Source organism: Crinia signifera, chromosome 8 (assembly GCF_055691185.1).
Source record: "Crinia signifera chromosome 8, ASM5569118v1, whole genome shotgun sequence".
Taxonomy (NCBI): domain Eukaryota; kingdom Metazoa; phylum Chordata; class Amphibia; order Anura; family Myobatrachidae; genus Crinia; species Crinia signifera.
Window position 1 is genome coordinate 33,262,510 of NC_139224.1, and position 18,782 is coordinate 33,281,291.

Consider the following 18,782-nt stretch of genomic DNA (forward strand, 5'->3'; position numbering starts at 1 on the left):
CCCAGCAATGGGCATTTAACACCCCTGGCAAGGAGCAATCAACCCCCAGGCAACAAGATAATTCCCTGGCAATGAGCATCAAACCACTGGCAATGAGGATCAAACCCATTGTAAGGAGCATGTACCCCCCCCCCCAGCAATGGGCATTTAACACCCCTGGCAAGGAGCAATCAACCCCCAGGCAACAAGATAATTCCCTGGCAATGGGCATGTAACCCCTGGCCTCAAGCAAGAAATGATGTGGTATTAAGGTGCGCCGTGAACTGCCTCTGATTAAGGGATTGTCAATCCCTGAAAATAGCAAGACAAACAGAATAACCAGCGCTGGCTGAGTTTCTCAAATAATTCAAAAAGAGTCATGGTTTCTTTCAAATCAAATTTCTTTTACTAGAAAGATAAAAACATGCATATTATGGACACATAAAAAATATACAGTATGTATTGTATTTGTAGTACAAGAGTTCCCACAAATATGGATGTGGATATAAATTCTGAAGTAAATATTTAAGTGGCACTTGCCATATATTGAAATAGCAGGCCTGGCCCGTGGGGTGGTAAATAATGTCGCATGTATTACCGCTGTAATGTCGGGACACAGCACTTACAGCGGGAGACCTGCAGTGGTACAACCAGTTTGTAATGTCGGGGCACAGCACTTACAGCGGGAGACCTGCAGTGGTGCAAGCAGTTTGTAATGTCGGGGCACAGTACTTACAGCGGGAGACCTGCAGTGGTGCAAGCAGTTTGTAATGTCGGGGCACAGCACTTACAGCGGGAGACCTGCAGTGGTGCAAGCAGTTTGTAATGTTGGGGCACAGCACTTACAGCGGGAGGCCTGCAGTGGTGCAAGCAGTTTGTAATGTCGGGGCACAGCACTTACAGCGGGAGACCTGCAGTGGTGCAAGCAGTTTGTAATGTCGGGGCACATCACTTACAGCGGGAGACCTGCAGTGGTGCAAGCAGTTTGTAATGTCGGGGCACAGCACTTACAGCTGGAGATCTGCAGCGGTGTAAGCAGTTTGTCTGTGGAGTCACGAAGAGATGGAGTGTCGGTACACGCATCTATCACCTGCGTGTCTGCTATCTCCGGAGACGGCTGCTGGGCTGGGTGTATGCGGCTATGGACTCTCCAGGGGTGCTGGGGAGATGGATTGACACACTGGAGCACAGGAGGGCATTGTGAATATAAAAGGAGACACTTCCTGGTATATGAAATGCAGGAAGTGACCAATGGAATGCAAAATCCCATCTGTTGAATAAATTCTACGGAGGACGCGTTTCAGGCAACACGTCACGTCCGGGAGACCGCAGTGCTCCGGAATTTGACAGAGACGTTGATAACGCTGCGTCATTTCTGGAAGATGCACTTCCGGTTCACGGAGCTACGGCGTCCTAACACCTGTGTTTAGGAGGGAGATGCATGAGAAAATGATGGGTAATGTAGTTGATTAGGAAAGGTATAAAAACAATGGGCGAGATGTATCAAATGGAAAATGCGGTAAAACCCCGGTTTTACCGCATTTTCCAATGTATCAAAAATGATACCGCAGTGTAGGGTATCGCCACCTTTGGGTGGCAATACCCTATAGAAGCCTATAGGCTTCTTTTCGCCGCCGCCGACGCAAACCCGCCGCTTCGCCGACCCCCCCTCTGGCTTACCTTCCTGAAGGGTCCTCCTGGACCCTGGAAGGTAAACCCCTCCTCCCCCTAGTGACGCAGCCGGACATCCTTCCGGCTGAAGGGGGGAGGAGGAGGCACCGGGGACAGCATGCTTAGCTGTCCCCGGCGTGAGGGGAGAGCGTGGCGGCAGGGAGATGACGGAGACCCCCCGCACACCAGAGTACAGGTATCACAGGGGGCCTCCGTCACTGCACAGCGATGCCAGCCGCATATGTTAGTACATATGCGGCAGCATCGCGGCGAAGGGCGGCGATGTATATTAATACATCCCGCCCTCTGTCTGGACATACAGTAAATGACTTATGCCTCTGATGAAGGACATTGTGTACGAAAGCTCTCAGGCTACAAGTCACCTAACCTATACCTGAGGACCATACTATGGCCCTTATTCTGGTTGGTGCGGTAATATCCGCTTGCGTTCGTGCCGCCGATGTTTTGTGTCTGCGCATGTGCGAGCGGGACGCACGGCCACATTCCGCATGAAATGTGTACACTACGAACAGGGGGTGGAGAGGGGTGTGAAGGGCTGTTTGGGCTCATTACCATATGTTTACACCCTGCGTTTCATGGGCGTTCCCATGCAAACGCTGGGCGTACGTATGGTAATGCGGCCATGACGCACGTGTAAGGGGCGGACATATGACATTGCCGGATGTCAGCTGCCCGCCCAGATCCCTGCTTTTGCACTGAGAAATGCCCGTGTGGTCTGAGGTTGCGGGAGCTGCCTGGCCACTCGGTCCTGCGACCATCGAATGATGGGGGAGGTTCCCTGAGATGGAGGAGGTGTATTCATGAGAAATACACGTGCGGTCCGTTCGGACAGCTTCTTACCGCATACGGACGGAGTTGGCGATCCGTATGGAAGGCGGGGTTTAGGACGCACGGTGCTGGCCGCATATTCGGATCCGGCCGCACCGATCAGAATAAGGGCCTATCTGTGGAGGATTCCATTAAGGAGTTTATCTTGGATGACAGTTTCCGGGACTGGAGCCAGACTTTTTCCTTACACCATCAACTGGAGACCTTCACAGTGTGTCTGTTGGGACCTCAGATGGATACCTACCAAATTATTGGTGATATGTGATTTTAATATTTTTAATGTGAGTGCAATTGTGAAATAAATATTTTTAATTGTCATAACAATATTGTTATTTTAGTACTTCTGCATAAGAAAATTGCTAAGAAGGAGAACCTTGTGGCATCCACTTATTGTGGATTTACATGCGATTTTACATCTTGAATATGTGAAGGTAAATTTCAGCTAATAAATTGATTTATGGTGTACAGACAGTACTGCAGGATTGTTCCTCTTTGGAGTTATTTGTAGAGTCAAAGAACTACCAATATTATAGAAGATTCATCTGATTTCAAAATAAGGGAAGTCGTTTTTGATGCACTTTTCTGGTGAATGGCAACTTCTGGTGGTGATTTCTGAGGAGCTTGCTAGATAAATGTCTGCTTCTCTGAGAGAATTGTATGCCCAGCATTAGGTGTGAGGTGCATTAGGATGAAGTAATAAAGCCTGTCATGCCCTACTGCTTCTATACCACTATAATGGATTGAAAAAGGGATCAACGACATGATACAGTATAAACGCTACATAAACATCACAATGCCCAAATAAAGTAACTAAAATAATTATTGTTTACCAAAAGAACTATACATATAGGGATTAATTCAATTAAGGGTGAGTTGGGTCCAACATGTCACACAGAACTTCCACCAGGAATTCCATTTTTAATTAAATTCCAAACATGCATTGCTTTTCTGGAGTAATTAATGTCTATTTGAGCACCTCCCCTGAGCAGGAAAAAGGTAGAGAAAATCTTTATTATAAGTCAGAAATGTCAGGACACAGGGCCTGATTCAGGTTTGCATGGTAAGGTGAAAAAATCGCAGCTTACCGAAAACCTGAGCCGCCTTCCCCTTGGTACCATTCGAGGGAATATGTAAGAAAACAGACAATCTTACATGCCTCCACGGCAGGAGAAATCATTTGATGGTTGCCGACCAGCGAATCATTTCTCCTGAATTCACAAATAGAAGTCAGTGAAAACTGACTTATTTACCTGCAGCTGGATGAAGACGGGGCGGGTGGCTGTGATGTCACCTGCCCGTCCCCGGCAGGCATCGGCCCACACGCGTACTCATGGGAACGCCCAGCATTTTTATTGGGAGGCCCATAAAACGTTGTGCATTCCCATGGGCGGTCCCCATCCTGTCCGTCCCGTCCCTCCCTCCCTGCTGCGAAAGGCCCAGCGAGTGTGTAACTCGCCGCAGACGCTTGCTGTTGGAGTTTGCACAACTCTTGTATACTCTTGTACTCTATGTATATGTTTGACTTTTTTATGGTCTATAATGGAAAAATCCAATAAAAGTGCCTAGCTAGTCATTCAAGGGGGTGTGGGTGGGGGGTTGTGGACAAATTCAGGATTTGGGGTAAATTTGAGATTTTTACCATGAAAACGGCTTTTTGTAGTTAATTTTGGCCCATACTAATAGTATCCTTGAACATTACTAAATTAAAACACAAAGTCCTTAGGAAATTGATTATTTTGAATGCATTTATTATTTATCCACTATATTTGAACCATTACAAAATACTGTAACATAAAACAAAATTTCATAGTATTTCGAGAGTTTTGCAATTCAGCAATATTTGTTCCAAATTAATTTGATTGAGAATATGAACGATATTAGTGGGGATATCAAATATTTTGGAGTCTGTTATAATTAATGGGTGTCCAACGAACAATTCAATTGTATTCCAGACACCCATTAATTATCATGCTTGTTGCGCCCAAGTAGATGGGATGGGGTTTAGCTACATACAGTATAGTGGCTAAACCCATCTAAAGTCCTGGTTGGGGAACGCAAACAGCCATTTAGATACCAAAACCATAAACATAAACCTTTTCACAGATAACTTCACACTACAAATGTCCCCTCACAGCATAACAGAGCAATAACAGGGCATCATAGTGACAACAGCAGTGGAAAACAATTGAAATCCACCAATAATTTCCACCAATTGAAAACTGGAAATTAATGTAACCCTTACAATAATTACTATTACTACAGAAGCATAAATTGATCTTTGACACTGATCATATATACAGTACATGTAGGCTATGTATCGTTAAGCACTCAAGGTTTATAACATTAAGCACTCAAGGTTTATAACATACAGTGGGCCATTTACATTTGTTTGTCTAACTCAGAAATTACATCCTGCTTCTTTATACTCATCCACTGTGACGGGATAGATCCCTCATCTGTAAATCGGAACTTCTCATAATATCCCGCTAAATCAGACTGAAAGCGGCAGATCACCCATTTCCAGTAAGATAATGCAGAGTTGTCTGGTGTAATAGACCAGTCACTGTATGGAGGTCCGGCATCACTGTAGTTTCTGAAGGATAAGCTCCTGTCATCATTGAGTACAAATGATAAATCACTGGACACAAGAGTGGAACATATCTCTATTGAAAAGTGATCGGTTTTAACCCATTTCAAACCCCCAATAGCCTGAGGACGATGGAACTTCACACTGTGCTTTCCATCATGTCCAGCAATAGTATTGGTACAGACTGCACCACAGAACGGACACGTGTGCCAGCACCCCTGAAACCCACTAAAGAGCATGTCAAGAATCTTCATTTTCAAATTGACTAGATCACAATTGGAAAAGTCACATTTTAGGTCTTTAACCACAATCTCCATAGCCTTTGTCATCGCCTCTTGTAGAAAATCTATATCTGTTATGTTCTGATATTTCACACTTTTCAGGTCAGCACTGGACAGATTCATCTCACTTCCGAGCTCTGAGCAGAAAGCCTCCAGCCACGAGCTGACATCCCCACGTCTGTCTTTGGCCATTACAGTGGATGTATCTATAGCCTTTATTATAAGGTTTCTGAAGTGATCCACATTAATGTGTAGGTTGACGGACATCTTGTTCTTGTCATTATAATACTGGTCAATACATTTCCCAATAAAGACTTGAATTGCTGATTTAAGATTTTCGACATAATCCATATAATCCTGGAAGTTCTCTTCCTCTGCCAGTGACTTAAGTAGACAGAACTCCAGTTTTGACCTGTTCCCATTCAGAGCTGGGTGGTTACTTTTCATAGCACCAGCTAATTGTATTGCAGACCTCTCATACACTCCTTGTTGGATGGAGGCTTTTATTGTGTTACACAGGAAGTCAGCCAATGACTTTATTTGTATTGTTCCTTCACAAGAGATTTTAAAATTCTGCCAGAAGTGTTCTCTTTTACTTTGTAGATAGACAAGAGGGTCATTGGCTTTTCTAAAAGCATCAGAAATCAGGGTAAATCTGCGGGCAGCCTTTTGGCACAAGAACAGAGACACGTACAGCGTGTATTCACGTTTAAATTTAAACTTACAGTCCAACATTACGCCAATTTCTGTATTTAGGATGGTCAGAATTTCATGAAAGTAAGAAGGCTGATAATCAATTTTTTGCTGCAGTTTTTCATCTATATAATCATCTATTTGCTTGTTTAGATTACGGGTGACACCTTCTAGTTGTTTCTTGACTGGATCTTCAAGCGTCTCATTCCATAATACATACATGTACCTGCTTTTAGTTGAAATATACTTCGAGAACTCCTCAACTAAGTTTGTCCATTTAGAAGAATTTGCAATTGTATCAGCTAAATCTATTACTTGCTTGAAGGTTTCTTGAAAAACATTCTCCATATGCGCTTGGATTGGTGGTGGTTCAGGAGTCCGTATTGCCGCAGTTGCTTTGCTTATGCAAGTGTTCCACATTTCATTGAATTTTTCAAGCAAATTTTCATCATTTAAATTTTTTCCTTGCATATTTCTACTTTTAGCAAACATTTGTTCCTCATATTTCTGCTTTATCTCCTCTACTTTTCTATTGTCCTTTTTAAAAGCAATTAAAGTATCTGCTTTTTTCCTAATCTCTTCTATAAGATCATCTTTAATAGTTGTGAGCCTGTTTTCAATATTCACTCTCCATTGAACTAGTATCTCTTTATTGTTTTCTTCATTAAAAAATAACTTTAAATCTTCCCAAATTGTTTTGTACTTTTGATCAAGCTCTTTATGTAGAAACATCACATCTACAGATTTTATTTCATCCTTGTGAATCTGGTTAATGATTTTGTTTTGAAGTAGCAGCATGTGTTCTCTCAGTGTCCATGCCCATTGGCTGTACTTGGCTTCCAGCTTATTGTAAACTGCAATCTCAAGTGAATTTTTAAAGCTGAAAACAAAATTCTCATGGAGCAAAGCATTCCACAGGTCACTAACCCGTGTTTTGAACATTGAAATACTTAAAATATTTTGTTTTGCTTCCTGTTTGGCTGAGTTGAGTATGGCCTGTCTTAGTGTTTGCACATTTTGGCTGTAACTTGGGTCCCCTTCCCATAGGTGGGCAAAGTAGTGAATATGGGTGTTTACATCAAATTTGATGACATCATTAAAACAGGTTACATCACATTGCTCTTGCTGCGCGGCACACAATGTCATCTCATCCAGTTTTTCCTGTAGTTTTCTTCGACCCTCCATATTTTTTTCTTTGGCTGTGATTTCTCCTACATTTTGATAAACAAACAGACAGCTGGGTTGTAAATTGACTATTTTCATTCTCAGAAATGCTTGTACAGCAATCTGTAGGATATCTTGCATTTCAGAGGGATTTTCACCGAAAATGTTGATGACTGTAAGGTTACCCAGGCCAATGACAAAAGTAGCCAATTCATTGTCATGATTAATTGCACTTTTGTTTGACAACTCCACAGCTCTTAACCCCTCAGTATCTACAACTAGAACATAATCAAAGTTCATCTCACGTCTTAGTTCTCCATCTACCTCTATAAGCTGCATAAATGCTCCCCTAGTACATCTCCTGGCACTTACTGCAAACTGCAGCCCAAACATAGCATTGAGTAATGTGGATTTACCTGTACTTTGTATACCCAGTACAGAGAGAATATAGAGCTTTTTGTCTCCTAGTATTTTCATCAGTTCATCCAGAACTGATTTAATCCACCTCAATGGCACATGGGCAGCATCACCATCCATCAACTCCACCGGATACCCTGAAACCATGAGATTTGCCACAATTTTTGGCAAATGGGAAAAACTTGCATTATCTTTGGGGAAAGTTTCTGATGCGTCATAGATTTGTCCAAGTTCTCTCAGTATGTGTTCAAGTCCGAATGTTGACTTATTGATCATATCTGATAGCTTTTCTAAATCTTCCCCCATTTTTTCTATAATTTGTTTATTTTCACCTTTTTGCTTTTCCTTCTCTACATTTGACCACACATTGTGGTATTTCTGGTATAGCACTGAAAGAGTGCTTGAAGACAAGTCGTCCAGATACATTTTAAACCACTGGAGAAAATACATTTTGGAGCATTGACCATTTGAGTGTAGAATCTGTAGAAAAGATTTCATAAAATTATTGAGAGGAAAAGCTCTTTCTAGTTGCCGATTTCTTATTGTATGCTTTTGAGACTCAATGTCACTTCGTTGTTGCTCAATGCTCTGGTTGCTTTTTGCCTTCAGTCGGGTCAGTTCTTTGTCTTTCATGCACCACATGTGCCAGAGTTCCCCTTGTAAAGGAAGAAATTCAGTCTTTGCATCGGATACCTTTTTTTCTTTGATCAGGGAGATCAGAACCTCAGCTTGTTCCCTGCCATGCTGGCATTGTTCTTTGTCTTCATCAACCAAAAATCCATATTCTCTGGCAATGCTGGCACATTTGTTAAGTGAGAACCTAAGTTTTAAAGTAGGTAATAAGGATTGTATCGCTGATGTTACTTCTTGCAACAATTCTGCTTCATTTCTATTTTTCATGCCAATTATTTTTATCTTTACAGTTGTTGGTGAACACTTTACTTTGTCTGTAAGCAAGAAGATTAATGGTATTTTGGATTTCTGCATCTTTTGAAACACTTCTCTCCCCTTTATATCCTTTGCATCTGCATCAGTTAACAGTACAACAATGACTGATGAAATCTGCACCAAGAAATTTACCTGTTGTTCGTGATCTCTGGCATCCCCATGGAGATTAGTGAATGCGATACAGTCATCAAATACATCATCCTCCTTCCCACCAGGACAATACCAGGCAATCTCTGTAACACCATTCATCAGCACAGAGCTCTTGGGGCTTCCTTTGCAGTGGCGATGGTAGAAGATGTTGTGTCTTTGTCTACTCATCAGCCAATTTATTATCTGGGATTTAGAGGATGTAGATGAGCCAAGACGGATGAAGGATACAATGGGGGTTTCGGTTTCCTTAATAAATTTGTCATTCGATTTATCATTCTCTGTATTTTCCACACATTTAGTTTTCCACTTCTTTTTAACTTCTTGAAGAGACCAAAGTGGAAACTCAATGTTATTTGTGTTGGGATTAGGTACTAAAAGTGGTACCGCAAACTGACAAAGTGATAGTTTTGTATAAATGTATTGTCTCATAAAATCATCAGCACAATGGAAAATGGCCATCTGGACATCCATAGGGTGGGTTGTTACTTTACTGCTTGTGCTTTCAGATGCAAAATCTTCTTTAATACAGCTAAGGGATTCTACTAAGCTAAACAAAGTATCCGTGTTAGTATCTTCATTGCTTGTGTTATCCTGAATCGGATCAATGTTGACTCCACAGTGTACATATCGTGCGCGATAATCCAACATGAGCAATCTTTGCAAAAAATGGAAAGGAAGTTGTGTTTCTTCCAAAATCTGAGTTTCAACGAGGGATGATCTACAGATCTTATGAAAATCCGCAGTCTTCATTTTTTGTGGATAATACTTGTCCAGGTCCAGTCTCTTCAGCAATGCCCTAAAATGTGTATTCATGCTGCTGCAGTCCATTTTTTCATCATTTATGACATATGTTCCGCTTTCTTGGTAGACATTATTAAGTTCATTAGCAATCTCATCTGTTTTAAATTCTTCCTTTATGTATCCATAGCTAAAGGCTCTCAGGTCATCTTCCATTTTACTCCAGTCACAGTATTGAGAATGTTGCTCAGTTATAGCATTGACACTGGGAGACAGACTGCCGGCCAGGTGATTTATCATATAATGTAAGCGTTCTCTTTTTTGTTCCAGAGAGATTTCTTTATATTGACCCACAGCTGTCAAACCTGTGTACAGCACAAATGCTTGAGCCCGCTGAGCAGATTGACTTCTGAGGTTTGTGTACTCTTGATAGACTTCTTGCATTTGATTTTTTAGAAATCCAATATCGTTATATCCTAAAAGGTCCCGGAAGCAGTGATTTTTCATACAATACCCAGAGTTCTGTGCAATGCAGAGAACCAGTAATTCTTTGTCAGTTTGTTTTATGTTTCCCAAAGTTCTCAAGAAGGAATACAGTGAGAGACTGATATGTATTGTAGCTTTAACCTTTGCTTGGTGGTAATCTTCTGTGGATGTGTTCAAGGTGACACTAGCATGTAGAACTTCTTCCATTGAACTCTGTAAAACATCAATGAGCTCCTTAAAGTTAATCACAGGCTTGTCATCTAATTCGTCCTTCTCAGAGTCATAAATCCAACTCATAATAAATGAGGCATTGGGAAAGTTAGCAACAGAATAAATATGAGGATCAGTTAGCTGTTTCAATGAACTTTTTATGGAATATGTATCTTGGTCAGATAGATCTTTGTATTTCTCAACAACATTAACTAAATATTCTTGTAGTCCTTTGTCTGAAAGACATAAAGTCACCCAAGCACTGTAACTACTTGTGGTTTCGTTGAGTGTCTGTTGAAAGTCAATCAGCTCCTTTAAATGATCTATGGATTTGTCAACTTTCCAGGATCTCACACCTTGTAAGAAAAGTTTTGTTTTTTCCAACTCATTCACTAGTTGTTCTCCCACCATCATTTCAGAGGTGAGACCAGTCACTGATGTGTAATGATCACTTAGGCAGGAAGTGAGTTTGGCACTATCTTTGAACTCATCCTTATGATTGTCTATGATGATCTTCCATACAGGTATCAGCTGGAATCCTCGATCTATGACACTCCAGGTTTTGTTACTGGTTACAAGTCCTGATTTCCAGTGGGAGAGAGAATCAGATTCTGGTGGGCCCCCTGTTTTGGTTACAGAAAACTGAATATTTTTCTGCAATGAGGATAGTTTAGACTTGTCCACAGAATCCTGTGTATTTGTTGTTTCCAGGTCAATATCTCCTCCACTCCCTGCATAACTAGCACCCATGTACATGTTTAGGGCTTCGGATGTCATTTTTTTTGCTTCTTGCAACTGACTGGTAGAAATGCCTTCCATGGAAGCTTTCCACCAGTATATTCCTCCAAAGTGTAGGGGTCCGAGGTTGGCATGTGAGCCAAATCTCTGGAAGAAGGCATCACACCTTTCTGCTATAATATGTTCATTTGTGTTTATGTCAATTAAGTTTTCAATGTCTTTTAATGCATTTAGTGCAGCCTGGGAAAGTCTGAGCTGATCCATTGTAAGGTAACAAGAAGCTCGAGGGATGTAGTTATATCTGGTTGTACACACATAAGTACATTCACTGGTTTCATTTGTAGCTTTATCAGATCGTGAAGATTGTCTGGTACCAATGCTGCTGTTTAGTCCAAACCCCTTAAAGCCAGTACTAATTGAAGAATTAAAATTTAACCCAATCTTTTCACAAAGTCTTTGAAATTGTGATTCCTCTTCCTGAGATGTAAATTCCTTTTGCTGCAGAATTGGTTTTTGCTGTGGTCCAACAAGTTTGAAGCTTTCGGAAAAACAGAGAAGTGGTTCACGTTTCTTAAGCACATCTTCTAGGCTTTGTGTTTTAAAGATTCCCTCAAGTGCCAGCCCTCCTGAAGCACATGTAATGATGTCTTCATCACATATGTTTTCTTTATGTAGATCTGATTCCTCTCTGAGCTTAATTTGGTTTTCAAAATAATCTACCAGATCCACTAATGGTGTTTCAGGAGGAGCTGAGCATTCAGGTGGTATCTCCAGGGCTTTCCACATTTCTTCTACACTGCGCCTGACAATCTCATCTTGTTGACTTTTCTTCTCATCTCTCATCTCTTTCAATTGCGTTAGTATCTTAGAAGCTTGTTCATTTTTATTTTTCAGTAACTGACATTGCTTCTCTTGCGCATCCACAAGCTGCACACTCTTGTCTGGTATGTTAAATAGTTTATGCAATGCTCTTCTTTCCCAGGGGAATGTAATGTTCTCCTCTAGCAATAAACAGTCTTCAGGCTTTACATAATGTAATGACTGTATATTAACAATGCACAGTTTATCTTGTAACAATTGGCGCCATTTCACAGGATCCAAGCCAGTCTCTGTGAGTTTGCTGTAAAGCTCTCTAGCGGCTGAACTTTTATCCTCTTCTGTAGGTTCTCCTGACATGTCTGTTGAAGAATCCAAGAAGACATTTTATTAAAATAAACTGACCCTTATAAATAAATGCACTTTTCCACATGTTAACTCTCTGCTCATTTGTACACAAATGATTGTAAAGTTTGACTTTAGGTACATATTAGTATATGAAATTTGAATTTGTTCTAAAATGTGCAGGAAAATTTATAAAGCAGGAAAATGGATACTGGGCTTCCTCACATGCATTTGTCTGTAGAGTTACAGCAATGGTGTAACCCTATGAAGGGGTAAATAAATCAAATACTTATGAAGGGTCTATAGTTGATAAAAATATGCACTTTTTTAGGTACAAACCCATTGTAAAGTCCTATATTTACATGTAGGTAAAATGATTGGATGTGTATCAGAAAATAAATTCATAGTGAATATATATTTAATAACATATTACATTTCTGTATTTAAACAATACTTGCTGTTACTGTATGTACACATTAGTGGTGCAGGGGATATTTCATATATGTGTATTAAATGCAAGATACAGGTGTTAAACAGTGGTTGCCAATGTAATAAAGAAAGTTCTGGAATCCCCTCCATCCTTTACAGCTGGCAATCCCCAGAGCTGACAGGGAGTTGGGTATCAGATCTCTCTACCAGAGGAAGGGGCTAGGTGACACCGCTCTACAGGGGTATAAAAGTGGAGCACATCAGCTACTCCAGCTCAGTCTGGGGATTACTCCTAGCACGGTCCCCCTATGCTCTGAGGTCAGCTGGGCTGTAAATATGAGCTGTAAGCAGGCTGCTGGGCACAGGGGGGAAGCATAGAAGCCGGAGAGGGAGTTTGGTCAGCGCTGCTGGTTACCACGGAGAGTCTGTATGCCATGTCCCTGATTGAGATTTCCTCTCAGCTCCCTGGCACCGGGTAAAGTAATGCCTTAGTGCAGGGGTGGCCGGACTTTTTTAACCCTGGATCTACTTTTTGTACACATACTGACTGGTGATCTACCTGTGTATCCCCCGTGTAAAATATTCCCCTCCCAGTGCATAACCCGCACCCCCCGTGTAACTCTCCCGGTGCAGACTACACTTCATCCCCCTCCCCAAGCACCAGCATAATCCGTAGTAATAACGGACAGGCTTTAATATAGGTAATGGCGGTCAGGATTTTGGCGACCCAAAAACTTAAAGGGACATCTTGCACTGAAAGCACCACAAAAAAGTGTTGTTGTCTTGCAAGGAAGGGGCATGGCCATATAAGAGTTCCCACAAGAGTACAGTTGTTGATGTAAGCAGAAGTGATTTTATTGATGTGGGATCGCTTTATGGTGACACAATCTTGCCTCTTCTAAATATTTTAACTTTTGGTGGTATTTCTCTGTGTCATTAGAGCTGCACCCCACTAGGTGGCACAATTAAGGAGGTTCAAAAAATTCTAGCACATCAATACCGACAGTGGAAAAAGCAAAGGGATCTATGAAGAGATGTTTTTCTGTGGAACTTGTAGCACTGTCTTGCTCCCATGAACAGGAAAGTGCATCTGCCTTGCGATTCAATGTCCCAGTACAAAGCGACAACTTAAATTTAAATTGCGAGAAAAAGAGTGCCCATCTGGCTTGTCAAGGATTCAAACAATGAGCTGACTTCAAATATAGTACATTTTTTGATCAGTGATGATGGAAACTGAATTCAAGAGACAACACCATTCCTCTAATTCAGGGCTGGCCAACACCGGCCCTCCAGATGTTAATGAACTACACATCCCAGGATGCTTTGCATTACTTTTGCTATGTGGCCATGCTGAAACTGATGCAAGGCATGCTGGGATGTGTAGTTCATCAACATTTGGAGGGCCGGTGTTGCCCAGCCCTGCTCTAATGCTAGCTTAATAGCAAGTAACTGTTGGTCCCTGTTAGTGTAATTCTGTTCAGCTGGAAAGAATCTGCATCGATTAAGGTGACTGTCAGGACCTCTCTGTTGATCGGATCGGTGAAACGTGCGTACGGTCCGTCACACAGTGCGTTTTCCGTAAGCTCACGGTGAACGCAAGTCCGCCCACAGAACAGCTGCACACGGACGGTCACAGACACCGACAATGGGGAGTGGCGTACACTTGAGTGTACACCACTGTGCACAGATGGATCTCCCTCTTAGCCACCGATACCTGGCGTACATCTGAGAGTACGCCACAGTGCATGGACAGATCTCATCCGTTTTCCCACCGACACCTTCCGTATATCTGAGCGTACGCCACAGTGCACGGACGGGTCTCTTGCCTTTTTTAATGGAAAACTCATTGCAAGTAGAAATTGAGTCCAAAAACATCATTGTTGCTCTTAGACGTGGTTTATGTGTCTTTTTCATAATAAAAAACTGGTATGTTTGTTACAGTGAAAAAGTTGACACATGTCGACTCCTGTGAATTGAGTGTCCTGCTTTTTAAAGTAGAAAAAAACACTTTATGAATGGGTGTAGATGGTTATAAAATAACTACCTGGACAAATATAACCAGGTATTAGAATGAATATTACCTAAAATTAAACCAACCTTTACATGTTGAGAAGTGTAGAAATATACGCTTCCAATGTGTTTGAGGGCTGTGTGTGGCTTGCAGGTAGTGAAATAATGGTTTTCACTTAATAGCCTGCAGCATTGTTTATTACATTCGGGTGTATATGTATGACTAGTAATCTGCGTTAATTAGCAGACCCAGGCGTCCGCTCTCATGCGGTAGCTCTAGGGGTGGTCAGGAGCACTCTTTGGCGTCCACCTGTTTTTGGGCCAAAATGCACGGTGCGTTCGCCGATCGAGGCGGTTGTGGCACTGTGCATTTTGTGTGCACACCCCCGTGTACGCCCATGTTTATGCCCAGTTTCCCTAATTATTCCGGCTGCTCCCATAAAAACGCCCACATCCCGCCCACAATGACCGTGCTCTTGCGGACAGGTTTTTTCGCACGAAGAGATCCGTCCGTGAGCGGTGTGCAGTCGCCGCACATGCGCATTGCGAAAGATACGCATGCGCCTGATCCGACCGTGTACGGTCCGACCGCACCAGAATAAACCCCTGTGAGAGAACTGCGCTAATGCCTACAGATCTACTTCTAAGGTGAATGAGAGAGATACATTGGATTGCAATAGAAAAGGAGCTGAGATAAAATTTCTGTTTGAGGAGATGGAATGCCTCGATAGCCTTATGCGACCACTTAGACGGATTAGCACCCTTTCGGGTCAGAGCTGTTATGGGCGTTACCATAGTTGAGAAATTGTAAATGAGTTTCCTGTAATAATTTGTAAACCCTTAAAATCTCTGGATACTTCAGAGTGGAAGGCATTGCCCAGTCTTGATTGCTTGAAGTTACTCGGGCTCCAGTTTGAGGCCAGAACCAGAAATTATATATCCCAGGATCAGTATAGATGTTACTTCAAAGATATGTTTTTCAAGTTTACAGAACAAGTGGTTTGCTTTGAGATGGCATAGGAACGCTTTAACTTGATTACAATGGCAAAAATTACAATATATTAAATAAATGACCACATGATGATATAGCAGGTCACAAAAGATTGTGAGGCCAAAGGGCACATCAAGGAACTCATAGTAGCCATCTTGGGTGTTGAATGTCGTCTTCCACTCATCACCTTCTCTGATACATATCAAGTAATAGGCACCCCGTAAATCCAACATTGTAAAGATGGTTGCCGCACTTACACAATCAAAGAGATCAGTGATCAAAGGCAAAGGGTAATGATTTTTAAAAGGTAATGACGTTCAAACCCCTATAAATCAATACAGTGTCATAATCCTCCATCCTTTGTTTTTCACAAAGAAGCCTGCTGGCGCTTTACTGACTATGTCAGTGTAATCCTTATAGGGATGAGGAGTGTCAGTGGCTTTGGTTTTAGAGTAGTGTGCAGGAAATACCTGCTGAAGACAAGAACCGAAGCAGGTTGATCCCCAAGCTGTGACTTGGTATGTATTCCAATCAATCGAGGATTGTGTAAACAAAGCCACGTTAGGCCCAGGACTAAAGAGTGCAAAGCCTTTGGTTTACCAAAAAACGTAAAAGTTCAGAGTGAAGAACTTCAACCCGTATACTAAGGGGTTGAGTTCTGAGGGCACTCATGCCTCCTTGAATTTAGCTGCCATCCACAGCAGTAATAGATGGGGATAGGAACAAGATCAAAAGTAATAAAGTTTCCAGTGGCTCTGGAAAATCAGTTTGGTTAGGACGCACTCCTCATCCACCTAGTCTCTTTTAGACTAGTCGCTAAAAATACCTAAAACTAGGTGTATATTTTATTAATGATAAACTTATTTGACTAATCGGCCATCATGTTGTATTTTTACTATCAAATTTTATTAATTTTTGACAATTAACAAAAATTAATAAAATTTGATAGTAAAAATACAAAATGATGGCTGATTAGTCAAATAAGTTTATCATTAATAAAATATACACCTAGTTTTAGGTATTTTTAGCAACTAGTCTAAAAGAGACTAGGTGGATGAGGAGTGCGTCCTAACCAAACTGATTTCTTTTTTTCTCTATTGTTTTCACTGTATAACCTTAAATCAGGGGACAGCAACCTAACCAGCCAGGAAAGATATTTGGATAAGATTCCTGTCTGGGGTGATTTTATCCATCCGCAGACAATTATCATATGTACTATATTTATGGTGCGGGTCTCCCAACCTCTTTCTCTCTCTAATATCTGGATGAAAACTGGATGAATTTAGGAGAGGACTTAAGTACTCCTAGCCAACCGTCTCCTTGGGAGGCTAGAACTTGAAGTTTCCCAGATGCTTGGGAAAGTTGATAATAAGATACGAAGGAGCTGGGGAGTAGAGACAGATGTTCCTCCTGCATTATTTTCCATTTACTCCAGAGACAGATGAATTCTGTTAACCTGCATCGCTTCATCCTTAGTGGTAGAGCCACAATGAGGAATATTAGTAGATGACTTGTGATGCACAGATTTTCCTCTTTCAATAGCTCTTTCTTTAAAGTGAAGATCCTCTTTATTGCAAAGCGAAATTAGATCATCAAACTTGATGAGGTTAGAAAGATCATTCCAGAATGTGGCTTCATCATTCCACGATAATTTGGAGGCTAAAATCTGGAATTGAACCAAATAATGACCCACAGACCACAAATCCTGTCACAAACAGAGAATGTCTGCTGAAGCTGATGTTATTCACCCAGGTTCATCGAATATGCAATGGAAGGTCTATATAAATTCTTTCTAAGTAGACAACAGGGGATCAGGGCCGGTGCAAGAGTTTTTGGCACCCTAGGCAAAACCTCTTCTGACTCCCCCCCCCCCCCCCCCATTAACCCTTAAGAAAGAGGCATTATTTATTTATTTAAAGTTTCTTATATAGCGCAGCAGATTCCGTTGCGTTTTACAAATGTTGAGAACTCTGCAAGAACAAACTGGGTAAAACAGACATTTATGGAGGAAGGAGGGCCCTGCTGCAAACAGGAAACATTCCAAATCTTCTGTGTGTATATTTCAGATGATAGATATTTTAGACATGTGTGTATATACATATACATGTGTGTGTATATGTATATATATATATATATATATATATATATATATCATACACAAATATATTATAATCCCCTCCCCCAGGCAGCCACTACTGCAAGTGCCAATGTGCCATACCTTAACAAGAAGAAGCTGAACATTGGTGGGGGGGAAGGCTGCTCTTTGATTGATGCCCCAGTACTGTTACAGCCAGGGGCGGATTGGAGACTAAAAGTGGCCCTGGAAAATTTCTGGCAGTGGCTTCATGTGAGCGGCAACCATTCAATTATGGCCGCTCTCATACATACATACATACATACATACATACATACACCCTGCCGCTCTCATACATGCACCTGTTCCCTGCCGCTCTCATACATACATACACCCTGCCGCTCTCATACATACATACACCCTGTCGCTCTCATACATACATACATACACCCGGTCGCTCTTATACATACATACATACATACATACATACTTACACCCGGTCACTGCCGCTCTCATACATACATACATGGTCCCTGCCATTCTCATACATACACCCTGCTCTCACATATACATACATGCACACACCCAGTCCCTGCCGCTCTCATACATACATACACCCTGTCGCTCTCATACATACACCCTGCCGCTCTCATACATACATACACCCTGCCGCTCTCATACATACATACATACACCCTGCCACTCTCATTCATACATACATACACCCTGCAGCTCATATACATACATACATACATACATCCAACGCTCACATACATACATACATACATACATACACCCTGCAGCTCTCATACATACATACATACATACATCCTGCAGCTCCATACATACATACATACACCCAACGCTCACATACATACATACATACACCCTGCAGCTCTCATACATACATACATACACCCTGCAGCTCCATACATACATACATACACCCTGCCGCTCACATACATACATACACCCTGCCGCTCTCATACATACATACATACATACACCCTGTCGCTCTCATACATACACCCTGCCGCTCTCATACATACATACACCCTGCCGCTCTCATACATACATACATACACCCTGCCGCTCTCATACATACACCCTGCCGCTCTCATACATATATACATACATACATACATACATACACCCTGCCGCTCTCATACATATATACATACATACACCCGGCAGGGTTACCGGTGG

At 41.7% G+C, this 18,782-nt stretch overlaps 1 protein-coding gene across 13 annotated transcripts in view; it reads right to left on the bottom strand.

The window, feature by feature from the left end:
• The window catches only part of LOC146025912 (interferon-induced very large GTPase 1-like), a 226,550-nt gene that overhangs the window by 112,927 nt on the left and 94,841 nt on the right, over nt 1-18,782 (bottom strand). For 3 of the 13 annotated variants that reach the window (XM_083156107.1, XM_083156101.1, XM_083156097.1), the window contains one exon: nt 4,248-12,089. The exons of the other annotated variants lie outside the window; for them this stretch is intronic. In XM_083156107.1, the coding sequence (XP_083012233.1) occupies nt 4,879-12,089 (7,211 nt within the window). In that variant the 3' untranslated portion in view covers nt 4,248-4,878. Of the gene's footprint in view, nt 1-4,247; nt 12,090-18,782 lie in introns of those variants that run through there. 13 annotated transcript variants of the gene reach the window in all.